The sequence below is a fragment of the Quercus suber genome, unplaced genomic scaffold (genome assembly GCF_002906115.3).
Source record: "Quercus suber isolate HL8 unplaced genomic scaffold, Cork oak 2.0 scaffold_71, whole genome shotgun sequence".
Classification (NCBI taxonomy): Eukaryota; Viridiplantae; Streptophyta; class Magnoliopsida; order Fagales; family Fagaceae; genus Quercus; species Quercus suber.
Window position 1 is genome coordinate 824197 of NW_027069536.1, and position 13650 is coordinate 837846.

At 34.5% G+C, this 13650-nt stretch overlaps 1 protein-coding gene across 1 annotated transcript; it reads right to left on the bottom strand.

Annotated features, from left to right (window-relative positions):
• Positions 1-7924: 7924 nt before the first annotated feature.
• Positions 7925-8743, bottom strand: LOC112033018 (zinc finger protein ZAT11). The gene has a single exon (XM_024065790.2). It carries the CDS (start codon positions 8652-8654, stop codon positions 8139-8141), a length of 516 nt encoding a protein of 171 aa, XP_023921558.1. The 5' UTR covers positions 8655-8743; the 3' UTR covers positions 7925-8138.
• Positions 8744-13650: the final 4907 nt, after the last annotated feature.

A 13650-nucleotide genomic window follows, 5' to 3' on the forward strand; every position in this document is an offset into this window, starting at 1 on the left:
TTGATTGACTTGAGCCACAAGACACACACAAATACTTGTGGTCATCGTGTTCTGTCACAGTATCTTTTATGAACAAAATGATGTGTACATGTGCTTAATGTAAACACATTCAAGCATGTCATCTGTGTGTACAAATTCAAGCATGCCTAATGTAAACACAACGAAAGCTCATATCACCAAAAACTAGGCACTTTAGTTTGCTTCCATGCCTTGCTACTTGCTTTGTTGTTGTTGAGGGTTTGGTTTATGGGTTAAGGTGTTTGTGGCGTTATACTATTATTGAGTTTGTTAAATATTGTTTGGGTTGTGATGACAATGGTAATGAAATATCGTTTTTTGTGTTTGTTGAGAATGCAGAGCCTAAAACGGAGATGGAGACAACAAACACAAACAAATCTAGCTCTTCCTCGCCAAGCAGCTCTCCCTTAAGAACCGGACATTGTCCCTTGCCAACTATGTGGTCTCCTTCGCCATTTTCACGATCACCCTCGCCATTGACGCCTGGCAGCTCACCCTCAGGATCACCATCACCTTTATGCCAATTAAACAACGAGTAAGTGTTTGAATTTGTTGTTAATCATGTTTAATTTGTGTAATTATGAATTTGTGCCTATTAATTAATGAGTATGTGTAATAATAAATTTGTAATAATTTGTTTTGATTCTAACTCCCAAACGTCTGAATCAATTAGGAATCTGAAATCCCCGATGGTGGACTTAGAGGTAAAGGAACAAGAAGGGAGTCAAGGGAGTCCAGGGACAGAGGAAGAGAGAGAGCAAGAGCCTACAAATGAGGATTTGAATACAAGTAAAAAAAGAAAGACTACCTCAGATGTTTGGACTCATTTTACAAGGAAGAAAGTTGAAGGAAAAGTTAAAACTCAGTGCCATCATTGTGGCAAACTTTACTTGGGTGATTCTAGCCAAGGTACAACTCATTTGCGTAATCATTTGATAAGATGTCCACGGATGAAATATAAAGATATACAACAAAAAGTTTTAATTAAACAACAAAATAAGGTGGATGGAACTACGAGTTTAAATACTTACCAATTTGATCAAGCCAGAGTGAGGAATAAGCTTGCTCGAATGGTTATCTTACATGAATATCCCCTTTCAATTGTTGATCACATTGGGTTTAGAGAATTTGTGACTGATCTTCAACCTATGTTTAAACTTGTCACAAGAAATACTTTGAAGAGTGACATTCTTAAAATCTATGATAATGAGAGGGAGAAAGCTTTGAAGATCACGGACAAGAATGGAAGTAGGATGACAATTACAACTGACATGTGGACTTCAAGTAACAAAAGAGAGGGTTTATGGTCATTACTGCACATTTTATTGACCATACTTGGACGTTGCAAAGCCGGGTTTTAAGGTAATTTTTTTTTTATAATAAATTTAATGTTAAAGACTTTACATTTAGAATGTTTATTGAGTTATGTTAAATTGAATGTTTATTTAGTTATGTTATAATTCTTCCTATTATTTTTTTAGGTTTGTTTATGTTCCTTCTCCACACACGAAAGATGTCCTTACTGAAGTCCTTGTTGATTGTTTTTTAGAGTGGAATATTGATAGGAAGTTGTCCACAATAACCGTAGATAATTGTAGTACTAATGATGCCATGATAAGACTTCTCTTAAATAAACTTGATATTAGTTTTCTTATGTTGGGTGGGTCTATGTTGCATATGAGGTCTGCTGCACATATTTTGAATTTGATTGTTTAAGATGGGTTGTCTCTTATTGGTGATGGTATTGAAAGGATTTATGAAAGTGTGATTTATTGGACTGGATACCAAAAAGGAGGCAAAAATTTGAAGAAAATGCACGTCAATTGCGTGTTCAATGCACCAAAGAGTTAATCTTAGATTGTAAAACTTGTTGGAATTCAACTTACTTAATGCTTTCTACTGCATTGATTTATAAAAATGTTTTCTCGCGTTTATCTAAACGTGAAACATCTTATACTTGTTTGCCATATGATTATGATTGGAGGTAGCCAAAGATATTTGTGGGAGGTTGGAGTTATTTCATAGTGTGACTGAGTTTTTCTTTGGTCGTAAGTACCTCACAACTAATATGTATTTTGCTTTGGTGTGTGAGTTGAAGATTGCATTGAATGAATGGATTTTGTCTTCAAGTGAGATGATAAGTTAGAAAGTATACTTGCTAAATTTAATTCTTATTGAGCTAATGTTAGTGTTGTTATGACTATTGCTACTATCTTAGATCCAAGATATAAGATGAAGTTATTGGAGTTTTATTATCCTAACATTTATGGTGATAATTCTAATTTGGAGATTGAAAAAATTAAGAATTTTTGTTATGATTTGCTTAATGAGTATGGAGATGTAGATGAGTCTCCTGTAGGTAATGAAGGAAGTTCTCATATGCCTGCAAGTACTTCAAATCAACTGGCACAAATAAAATTTAGGTTGATTGGGTCAATGTCAAGGTTTGATTGGTTTGTGAACAATAGCTCAAGTAGTTCAAAGAAACATAGGAGTGGTAGAATGGAATTTGATCATTTCATTGATGAGGGAGTGTTGAAGAGGAGTGAAGACTTTGATATTTTGGCATGGTGGAAAAGTAATGGTCTCAAGTATCCTACTTTACAAAGGATTGCAAAAGATATTTTAGTCATTCTCGTCACAACTGTTGCTTCAAAAGCTGCCCACGTTAAGCCTTCAATAATCTTTTGGATGGTGGTAGCAGATGGGGTAGATCCACTTAATTAGGAATCACCTTCAAGGCTTCAACGTACCCTATGTCCTTCAAACCCAGATCCCATGCAAGGAGGATTATTCCTTTCTTCGCTGCTTTGGCTTCTACTTCTAGAGCTCTCAAGGGAAACACTAGTTTTATTGCTCATGGCTCCCATTAGTTGCCCTGGTCATTTCAAATCACCACGCCAACCCCACAATTACCTTGGTCCTTGAAGACTGCACCATCTAAGTTTACTTTATGTACTACCAGCCTTGGAATTTTCTGGCTCTTTGTAGGAATAATGGCACAAATTTCTTCCTCATATCTCCGAGCTTCCAAAGCAATGATTTACCTACTAACCCGTGGCGGACTGAGTTCCTGTTATTCCACAGGCGCCAGGCCGTGATAGCGAAGATTTCCCAACCGTTCTCTCCCGGCAGGGACGGAGGGAGACTTGGGCATTTACCGCCCTTTAAAGTTAGACTTTAAATCTAAAACAAAATAAACAAGTCCAACAAAATTACCTAACAACAAAAAATTACCAATTGTAAAGCTAAAAACCATTAAACCCAATTAATTAATTTTATCAAAAACAAACAATCTAACCCTTTAAAAAATTTTAAACAAAATAATTTTGTCCATACCTAGATGCACACATAAAAAACACAAATAAATAAATAAATAATCATTAACTGTTAAGCAATAGAGTTAGAGGCTAGAGCTACTACACACAACCAATAGCAATATTACCTTTTTAACTTTAAGTCCTGACTTCATCCTTGTCTTTGGGTCCTGCTTGAATAGCCAGACCACATCTAAGAATTCCTTTGGGAGACAACATCGGTTGCCTAGTTCGAAGTTTGTGTTGTTCCAGGTTTCTTTGGCTATTTTGCATCCCATAGAATGTGGCCCAAAGTTTCGCCTTCTCCAAAAAATTCACACCTATTGTCCGTTATGACCAGGGACGGACCCAGGTGGGGGCAAAGGGGCCTGGGGCCCCCTGGGTCAAAAAAAAAAAAATTTAGTACGTAAAATTTTCAAAAAAAAGGCTTGGGCCCCTTGGTTTTTAGCTTTGGCCCCCCAGCCAGCTAGTCCAGGAGTTTTCAAAAGCCCATAAAAACCTTTAAAAAAAAATATTTGTATAATTCTATTTATAATAATAATAATACTAATATAATATATAATAATGTGGTTTATATTAGAATATTAGATTATCAATTTATATCTGATAATAGTAGGAGGACAAATAATTGTTTAATTATTTGATTTGAATTAATTGCACTTAAATAGTAATTTGCACTTCATTGTTCACACTTTTTTTTTAACAAAAATTATTGTATAAATCTTCAAAATTTCATTCCTATTAATCAATTTTTTATCCTAAATGCTGAAACATTAGATGTAACTCCTTAAAAAAGCTCTAAAATGTAAAAAAAGGTAAGTTCAACCCTATTAACCTAAGTACAAATAATTTAGTACAGTGAAAAAAATGTAGGCACAAGTTTACTTAAAGTTAGTTTGTGAAATAAAGTAATTTAATTTTGGCCACAATTTGGGCCAAATTAACTTGAGTTTTTTACATTTTGAGCCAATGTAGGCTTGACCTATTAACACAATGTAAGCATAACTAACTCCTAAGAAAATTTCCTGGCTCCGCCAGTGACTATATGGATGTGTGTTTGAATTTTTTTTTTTTGACTTATCTTCGCCCCCCCCCCCCCTTCACCCCCAACTTGAAATCCTGCGTCCATCCCTGGTTATGACCTTTCAATGTGGCAGACATTGCTTCGTGGGGAGTATGTTTCTACATGCTACGCTCCACATGAAGTGCTTTATTTTGTTTAGGCACTATAAGTTCCGAATGAGCTTCCAAATAGCTGACATTTTGGAATTATCCAAGTACCCTGGTCCACCTTTGCTCCCCATAGCTTCAGTGAGATATTTTACCGCCACTTTGTATGCACTCTTGACAGAGAAAATGCCAAGAGTTGATTTTAGTTGTTATGGGACGATCGAACTAGGACCTAGCTACTACTACTAGAAATTTAAAATTTTTCACTGACCATGTCATTCATACAAATAGGGCTGTCTAAAACAACCCGCCACCCGCCCCACCCGCCCAGACCCGACCCGATCCGACTGCTTTGGCGGTCGGACTTGGGTCCTAACTTCAAAAACCCGTCGCCGGCGGGTTGAGTGGCTGTTTTCTTCTCCAAAACCCGAGCCACCCGACTCGACTGATGTTATCTACAAACCCTCCCAACTCCAGCGAGATCAAGCTCAGATTCGAGGAGATCTGGCGAGTTTTTCCAGGATTCGACGAGTTTTTCTAGAATCCGGCGAATTTTTCCAGATTCTGGTGAGCTTTTCCAAATTTTGGTGACTCTTTTTTCTCAGATTTCGTTGATTTCTTTATTCCGGCGACCCAACCGGCCTGACCGATGCTCATCCTCATGAGAAACCGACTCGACCGATTTTCAGACGGGTCGAGTCCGGGTTTCTCCGTCCCCCACTCGACGGCGATGGGTCGAGTCCGGGTTGGGTCCAAACCCGACCCGTGGACAGCCCTACATGCAAAGACGACAAAGAATACAAGATTGTACTGTGTTCACAGTTTACGCAATATTTTTCTTTTGGGTTGAATTTTACAAGTTACACGCTGTGCTACTCTCTAAAATATAAACAAAATTTAGCTACAAAACTTATTGTAATTTAAGATTACAACCTTATTTAATAAAATAAATATTATTACATATTTTGAAAATTTAACTGTTGAATTGCATATTTTTTATGCTCTTAATAGATATATCAAATTTTGTATCAATCATATATTATTTACTATATAAAACTTATATTTTATGCATAATTTTAAACTACAAAAACTTGCAATTTAAACAATTTTTTGATGACATAATTATTAATCTTTAATTTTTTAAAAGTCTTGTAAGCATGAAAAATATGAGAAAAAGATATAATCTAATAGTAAATTTGTCAAAATTCACTTTCAATAAAAAGATATTGAGTAAAGTTGTAGCCTAAGGTTATAACTAATTTTATAACTAAACTTTATCCCTAAAATATATACGCACACTTTAAGGTTGTAACTATATTTTTTCTAATGTTAATAGGTGGTCTAGAGCATTTGTTAATGAACTATTTTAGGGAGAAAAATGCTATATCCATAACATTTTTACAAAAAAATCGTATGCGGCAGATTGTGACTAGTTGTTACTGATGGATAAAAAAGTAATTTCAGTGATAGGTCCAATTAAAACCAACAAGAAGTTACTACCTATAATTTTTTGTGAAAATATTATAGACGTAACATTAATTTTTTAAGAAAATTTTAATACAACTTTCATGAAAAATATAAAAAACTATCAAAAAAGTTCGTTGCTCTTTTTTGTTTTTTTGTTTTTTTTAAGTAAATACTAGTACATATTTGTTATTACCCATTTATTTTGAACTAAAATCATGACTTAAAGTCACAGCACAAAAAGTGTGTGAGTATACTATTGAATAAATAAACACCAACATTTTTATGGATGAACGTTCCAGAATGTTTTGTAGTATTCGTGTCGGTTGATAGAATAGTAGTTAGAACTCCTACATCAAACTATCATATTAGCACCTTAATTTTACGCGGTCCAGTTTGATTATTGTTATTAATATTATTATTGGCCTTCTTTTGCCGTTTTTGGCTTACTCCGCAGAAACGTATTCACATAATAACTGAAAAGGCCACCATCAATATGACACCTAGAATGCCTCAACGTGTGGGGCACACCGCACACTACTTGACTTGGAATAATGTTTGGAGCAAATTTGTGAATGTTTAGAAAATGTTCACATGCAAGAGCAGCAAGTGGTAACCAACTTCGGGAGGAAGTATTCTGTGTTTCAAGTGTACGCTTCTTTCCTTCACAGTTGGTGGGATCTATCAGTTGTGAGTTCATGTGTGATGGGAAAAAACATATACCTGAAACAGATTGTATTTTCTCTAAGTTCTTGGAAATTCAACATTATTGTTCCAAGAGGTTTCTAAGAAGACTCATGAACAAAAAATGGAATAGCTTAGCTAAAGATTAAGACACCACTTTTTATATTATAATGTTTTTTAAAGTAATGGAAAAGAAATTAAGGCTAGCTATTTCAACATAATAGTCAAATTTTAAGTTCTTATTGAATTTTTCAAACACCCTACCCCTCTTTACAGTGCTTAGCAAGTCCAAGAGTCATGGATTGGACCTCCTAAATAAAATTGTAAATCACAAGATAAATAGGCAATAGCGTGTAAGAATTATTCGGTAAAACACAGCCACCAATGAAATATTCAACATCAACATAAAAAAAATGCACATGTTGGATAAACTACACATGGAGCTACCTTCACATTTCAATTTTGACCTAACAACTTGGACTCATACTTATCGGTTAATGAGCTTTTGTGCACATACATTCAGCATTATAATTTTCTTCCAACATGCTTCATAAAGAAGAATTGTCACAAGATACATTGTGCCATTTACCAAAAGAACTATTCAACTTTTATTAAAGATACATGTTGCTCAAAAACATGCACTTCCTAGGTTTTCTGAATAAGAAATTTGTATCATCCACCTTGACATGATATTTGGACTCATTCTCATCAGTTGATGAGCACAATTCTTGATGGAAAAAGGAGATTTAGTTAACATACTATCAAGCTAGCTTTAATTAATATCTTTCCATCATTATTAAGGAGTTAACTAAAACTAACACTAACTAATCTGAAGTCAATTTAAATCTGCAAAAGGAGTTCTCTGAAGATGCGGTATCTTGCTTTCTGTAAGAGCCAACTTCACTCCTTTCTCTGAAATTTGATAGGCAGGTGTTCTCATCTCCTCAATGGATGCCAAACTTAAGGACATGCCAATGCAAAAGGCCAAAACTATTTTTACAACTAAGATCCAGGGTACGTTTGGTACGCTGTAATAACTTCTGTAATGGAATAGCTATTCATGTGTAGTATCAATTCAGTCATTTGGTTGCATCTTTATTACATTGATTAATTATTACATTGGAATAATTATTCTTTAAATTGAAGAATAGCTATTCCTCTTTAAAATGGATGTAATAACTATTCCTTAGTGTATATAATAGGTTTTAAAATTAATATATTTCTAGAAATGTAAAGTTTCCTTATACATCTTCTTTTACAAGTTTTCCATATGTAACAACCAAACTTATGAATAGTAATAATTATTTCATTACAATGTCTTCTATTTTTAGTAATAAAGATTACCATTTCTAATGTAATTTACATTCAGTTTACCAAACGTACTCCCAATATATTCAATACAAATTGGAAAAAATTAAAAAATAAAATAAATCAATGAATCTGAAAGGAAAAATTGTTAGCACCTACTACAATTGTGGTATCAAATCAAATCATCAAAGTAAAGTCAATTTGAGGAGCCTTCTTCCCAAATAGCAACTTCAAATCGTTCTCCAAAGGTGTCAAGTTCAAGTCCAAGCACATAACCCTCGTACTATTTGATCTTTTCAGCACCGGCACTTTCTTTTCTATGGCAGCAGAAGAAAATCCACCATCCATCATTGCTCTATGCCTCCTCATGTGACCACCCAAAGCTTGCCCCATAGCAAACTCAAGCCCACATATTGAGCACTCATGCATCTTAGGCTTATTCCCCAAGTTCTGAGTTTTTGTACGCTCTTTCAGTTCTTCCCCCATCAATTTTGGTCTCTTGTGGCTCGCTGATCTGTGGCCACCCAAAGCTTGAAACGATGGGAATTGACGATTACAAGTCTTGCACTCAAACACATCAGCCCGTGAGGTTTTCCTGGGCTTGGTCTCTAAGCTATGAGAGAGCAACATTAGACAACTAGCCATGTCTAAGCTCTCTATCCCACCATCTTCTCTCATTCTCTTCATTGTCATAGCTATGTAAAAAGAAGTTTGAACACAAGTGTTGAACTTTTGGTAACGAAAATGATATGAAAGGCAAATGTTTAACGAGGAAGAAAAGCAAGTCGGTCTGGGTATTTATAACAGGCGTGTCGCGTGTGGGCGAGTTAAAGGGTCTAGAAGTCAAGAATGGTTTTTTGGACCAAATTGAACGGGATTGGACTGAGCAGCGGTTTCACACTATAGAAATATAGTACTATTAGTAGCATCTTGGACTATTTCTTTGACTAGAGCAATCACGAGGGAATAGCAATATTATTGGTATATATTACTTTTATGTTAAGAATCTATAATAGTAATTCCCTGTCTTTTTCGTATTAAATGATGAATGATGAATTGATGATATAGTTTTATACACGTGTCCTGCCCTCCACGTTATAGGTGACGATGTTCAAATTTCATACCGTGTGGCGGCCTGTCTTAATACTTAATTAAGCATATAAATTAAATAACGTGTGAACTGTGACTTTTATATTTTAGAAAAGTCCTATATATTCACAGAGTATTTTCATAATATTTTATAATATTTTTACAAAATATTAATGTGACAAATTCTTTCTAGTTCTAATCTGAGTCCACTACTAATATCACATTTTTACTTACCAATAATTATTTTGAAAATACTTAATCCATATCAGCAATTTGTAAAAATGTTGTAAAATAGTTTGTGAATGTAGCATTACTCATAAATCATAAGTGGTAAATTATTATAATTTCTAATTTGAACACATTGTTGCAATTACTTTTTTGTCCGCTAATAAAAACTAATTGTTTATAATTTATTGTGAAAATGTTGTGAGAATAAAATTTCTCTATATTTTATTGTATTATTATTATTATTATTATTATTTCTTTTAATTTGGGGTAAGACGTAAGTAGTGACTCTAAGTTGATGAGCCAACAGATTAATATGAGGTCATGAGTGGCGAGCTAAGCTAATAAATGAATCTTCCTCTAGGCTTCCCAGGTTTTAAGAATAATCCTGCTAGATTGAAATCTCAAAGTAGGTGTAGGTTATGGTCTCAAAAAGTGTCTTAATCCCATTTTCTTTCTAAAACAGGGTACATCAAGATTTGAAATCTTAATTAACATCGTAAGGACATTAGTTTATAAGCTATTTCTAAAAATATTTTATAAAAAAATGATAAAATAATTAATTTTTTTGATAACATTTTATATTTCTCATAAAAGTGATATTAAAAATTTTTTTAATATATCCTAAGAACCTTCATTAACACGATCCATTTATTTTCATTCGATAGGAACCGCCACAAACTTTTTTGGTGGGCTCTAGCAGATAAACTACACAAAAGTTTATCTCCAGTCTAGTGCAGATGTTGATTTCAGTTGTTAATTATGGAACGGTCGAATATCAGGGCCTAGTTGTTAATTATAGTACGTACAACTAAAAATTGTTCTCTGACCATGTCGTTCATACAAGACGACAAAGAATACAAGATTGTACTGTGTGTTCACATTTTGCGCAATATTTTTCTTTTGGGTTGAATTTTACAAAGTTACACTGTGCTGCTCTCTAAAGTATACGCACGCTATAAGATTGGTTAGCTTACGTTCTCATGAAGAAAGAATATGAAAGGAGAGTGTCTGCTGTTTATATTTTTTTTTTAATGTTAAAGGTGTGTTCAAGCATTTGAGAGTGAACCATTAAATAAATAAAAAAATATTATATCTACAATATTTTTATATGAACACGGATTTCCTCCAAACATATTTGGAGAAAATGCTGCAAACAGGACAGCTATCAATTAAATAAAAAGACACTTAAACTTGGAGGCATGTGCAACGCACATGACCCATTTTAAGTAAAGAGCTGTTAACCTAACGTTAACAGCATTAGCCAAACAGTCACACCTCTCACCCACAGCAACAGCCTCTCTCTCATCTCCTTAACAGAGCTTCCTCTCTTTCAACCTCCAGCCACTTCTGTTTTTCTTCAGCAACCTCAGATCGGCAAGGGCATCTACTCTCTCAATCTAACCCAGATGGCACACAGCCAAGCCAAGCCCCTCTCATCCTCCTAACCACCGATACATAATCGGCGAGACCAACAGCTACCAATCGGTGGTGAATCTTGGTTTCTTCACTATTTTATTTGAGGTTTGGCTTGGAGTAGGTTTGATTTGGTATTTTCTGTGTGGGTTGGATTTTTTTTTTTTTTTTTTTTACACCATCCATCATTGCTCTATGCCTCCTCATGTGACCACCCAAAGCTTGCCCCATAGCAAACTCAAGCCCACATATTGAGCACTCATGCATCTTAGGCTTATTCCCCAAGTTCTGAGTTTTTGTACGCTCTTTCAGTTCTTCCCCCATCAATTTTGGTCTCTTGTGGCTCGCTGATCTGTGGCCACCCAAAGCTTGAAACGATGGGAATTGACGATTACAAGTCTTGCACTCAAACACATCAGCCCGTGAGGTTTTCCTGGGCTTGGTCTCTAAGCTATGAGAGAGCAACATTAGACAACTAGCCATGTCTAAGCTCTCTATCCCACCATCTTCTCTCATTCTCTTCATTGTCATAGCTATGTAAAAAGAAGTTTGAACACAAGTGTTGAACTTTTGGTAACGAAAATGATATGAAAGGCAAATGTTTAACGAGGAAGAAAAGCAAGTCGGTCTGGGTATTTATAACAGGCGTGTCGCGTGTGGGCGAGTTAAAGGGTCTAGAAGTCAAGAATGGTTTTTTGGACCAAATTGAACGGGATTGGACTGAGCAGCGGTTTCACACTATAGAAATATAGTACTATTAGTAGCATCTTGGACTATTTCTTTGACTAGAGCAATCACGAGGGAATAGCAATATTATTGGTATATATTACTTTTATGTTAAGAATCTATAATAGTAATTCCCTGTCTTTTTCGTATTAAATGATGAATGATGAATTGATGATATAGTTTTATACACGTGTCCTGCCCTCCACGTTATAGGTGACGATGTTCAAATTTCATACCGTGTGGCGGCCTGTCTTAATACTTAATTAAGCATATAAATTAAATAACGTGTGAACTGTGACTTTTATATTTTAGAAAAGTCCTATATATTCACAGAGTATTTTCATAATATTTTATAATATTTTTACAAAATATTAATGTGACAAATTCTTTCTAGTTCTAATCTGAGTCCACTACTAATATCACATTTTTACTTACCAATAATTATTTTGAAAATACTTAATCCATATCAGCAATTTGTAAAAATGTTGTAAAATAGTTTGTGAATGTAGCATTACTCATAAATCATAAGTGGTAAATTATTATAATTTCTAATTTGAACACATTGTTGCAATTACTTTTTTGTCCGCTAATAAAAACTAATTGTTTATAATTTATTGTGAAAATGTTGTGAGAATAAAATTTCTCTATATTTTATTGTATTATTATTATTATTATTATTATTTCTTTTAATTTGGGGTAAGACGTAAGTAGTGACTCTAAGTTGATGAGCCAACAGATTAATATGAGGTCATGAGTGGCGAGCTAAGCTAATAAATGAATCTTCCTCTAGGCTTCCCAGGTTTTAAGAATAATCCTGCTAGATTGAAATCTCAAAGTAGGTGTAGGTTATGGTCTCAAAAAGTGTCTTAATCCCATTTTCTTTCTAAAACAGGGTACATCAAGATTTGAAATCTTAATTAACATCGTAAGGACATTAGTTTATAAGCTATTTCTAAAAATATTTTATAAAAAAATGATAAAATAATTAATTTTTTTGATAACATTTTATATTTCTCATAAAAGTGATATTAAAAATTTTTTTAATATATCCTAAGAACCTTCATTAACACGATCCATTTATTTTCATTCGATAGGAACCGCCACAAACTTTTTTGGTGGGCTCTAGCAGATAAACTACACAAAAGTTTATCTCCAGTCTAGTGCAGATGTTGATTTCAGTTGTTAATTATGGAACGGTCGAATATCAGGGCCTAGTTGTTAATTATAGTACGTACAACTAAAAATTGTTCTCTGACCATGTCGTTCATACAAGACGACAAAGAATACAAGATTGTACTGTGTGTTCACATTTTGCGCAATATTTTTCTTTTGGGTTGAATTTTACAAAGTTACACTGTGCTGCTCTCTAAAGTATACGCACGCTATAAGATTGGTTAGCTTACGTTCTCATGAAGAAAGAATATGAAAGGAGAGTGTCTGCTGTTTATATTTTTTTTTTAATGTTAAAGGTGTGTTCAAGCATTTGAGAGTGAACCATTAAATAAATAAAAAAATATTATATCTACAATATTTTTATATGAACACGGATTTCCTCCAAACATATTTGGAGAAAATGCTGCAAACAGGACAGCTATCAATTAAATAAAAAGACACTTAAACTTGGAGGCATGTGCAACGCACATGACCCATTTTAAGTAAAGAGCTGTTAACCTAACGTTAACAGCATTAGCCAAACAGTCACACCTCTCACCCACAGCAACAGCCTCTCTCTCATCTCCTTAACAGAGCTTCCTCTCTTTCAACCTCCAGCCACTTCTGTTTTTCTTCAGCAACCTCAGATCGGCAAGGGCATCTACTCTCTCAATCTAACCCAGATGGCACACAGCCAAGCCAAGCCCCTCTCATCCTCCTAACCACCGATACATAATCGGCGAGACCAACAGCTACCAATCGGTGGTGAATCTTGGTTTCTTCACTATTTTATTTGAGGTTTGGCTTGGAGTAGGTTTGATTTGGTATTTTCTGTGTGGGTTGGATTTTTTTTTTTTTTTTTTTGAATTGGTGGTGGTGGTTTTCTATTTGTGGGTCTCGTTGGTGATGGATTTGGGTTTGAGAAGAGCTGGGTTTTGTTGAATTTTTTGGTGTTTCTGGGGTGGGTTTATGAACCTTGAGTTGTTTGAATATTGTGTATTTTCTGTGTATGTGAACTGTGATTTGTAGGTATGAATTCAAACCCAATCTCTCCTTTGTTTGGATACTTCTCTGATTTGGG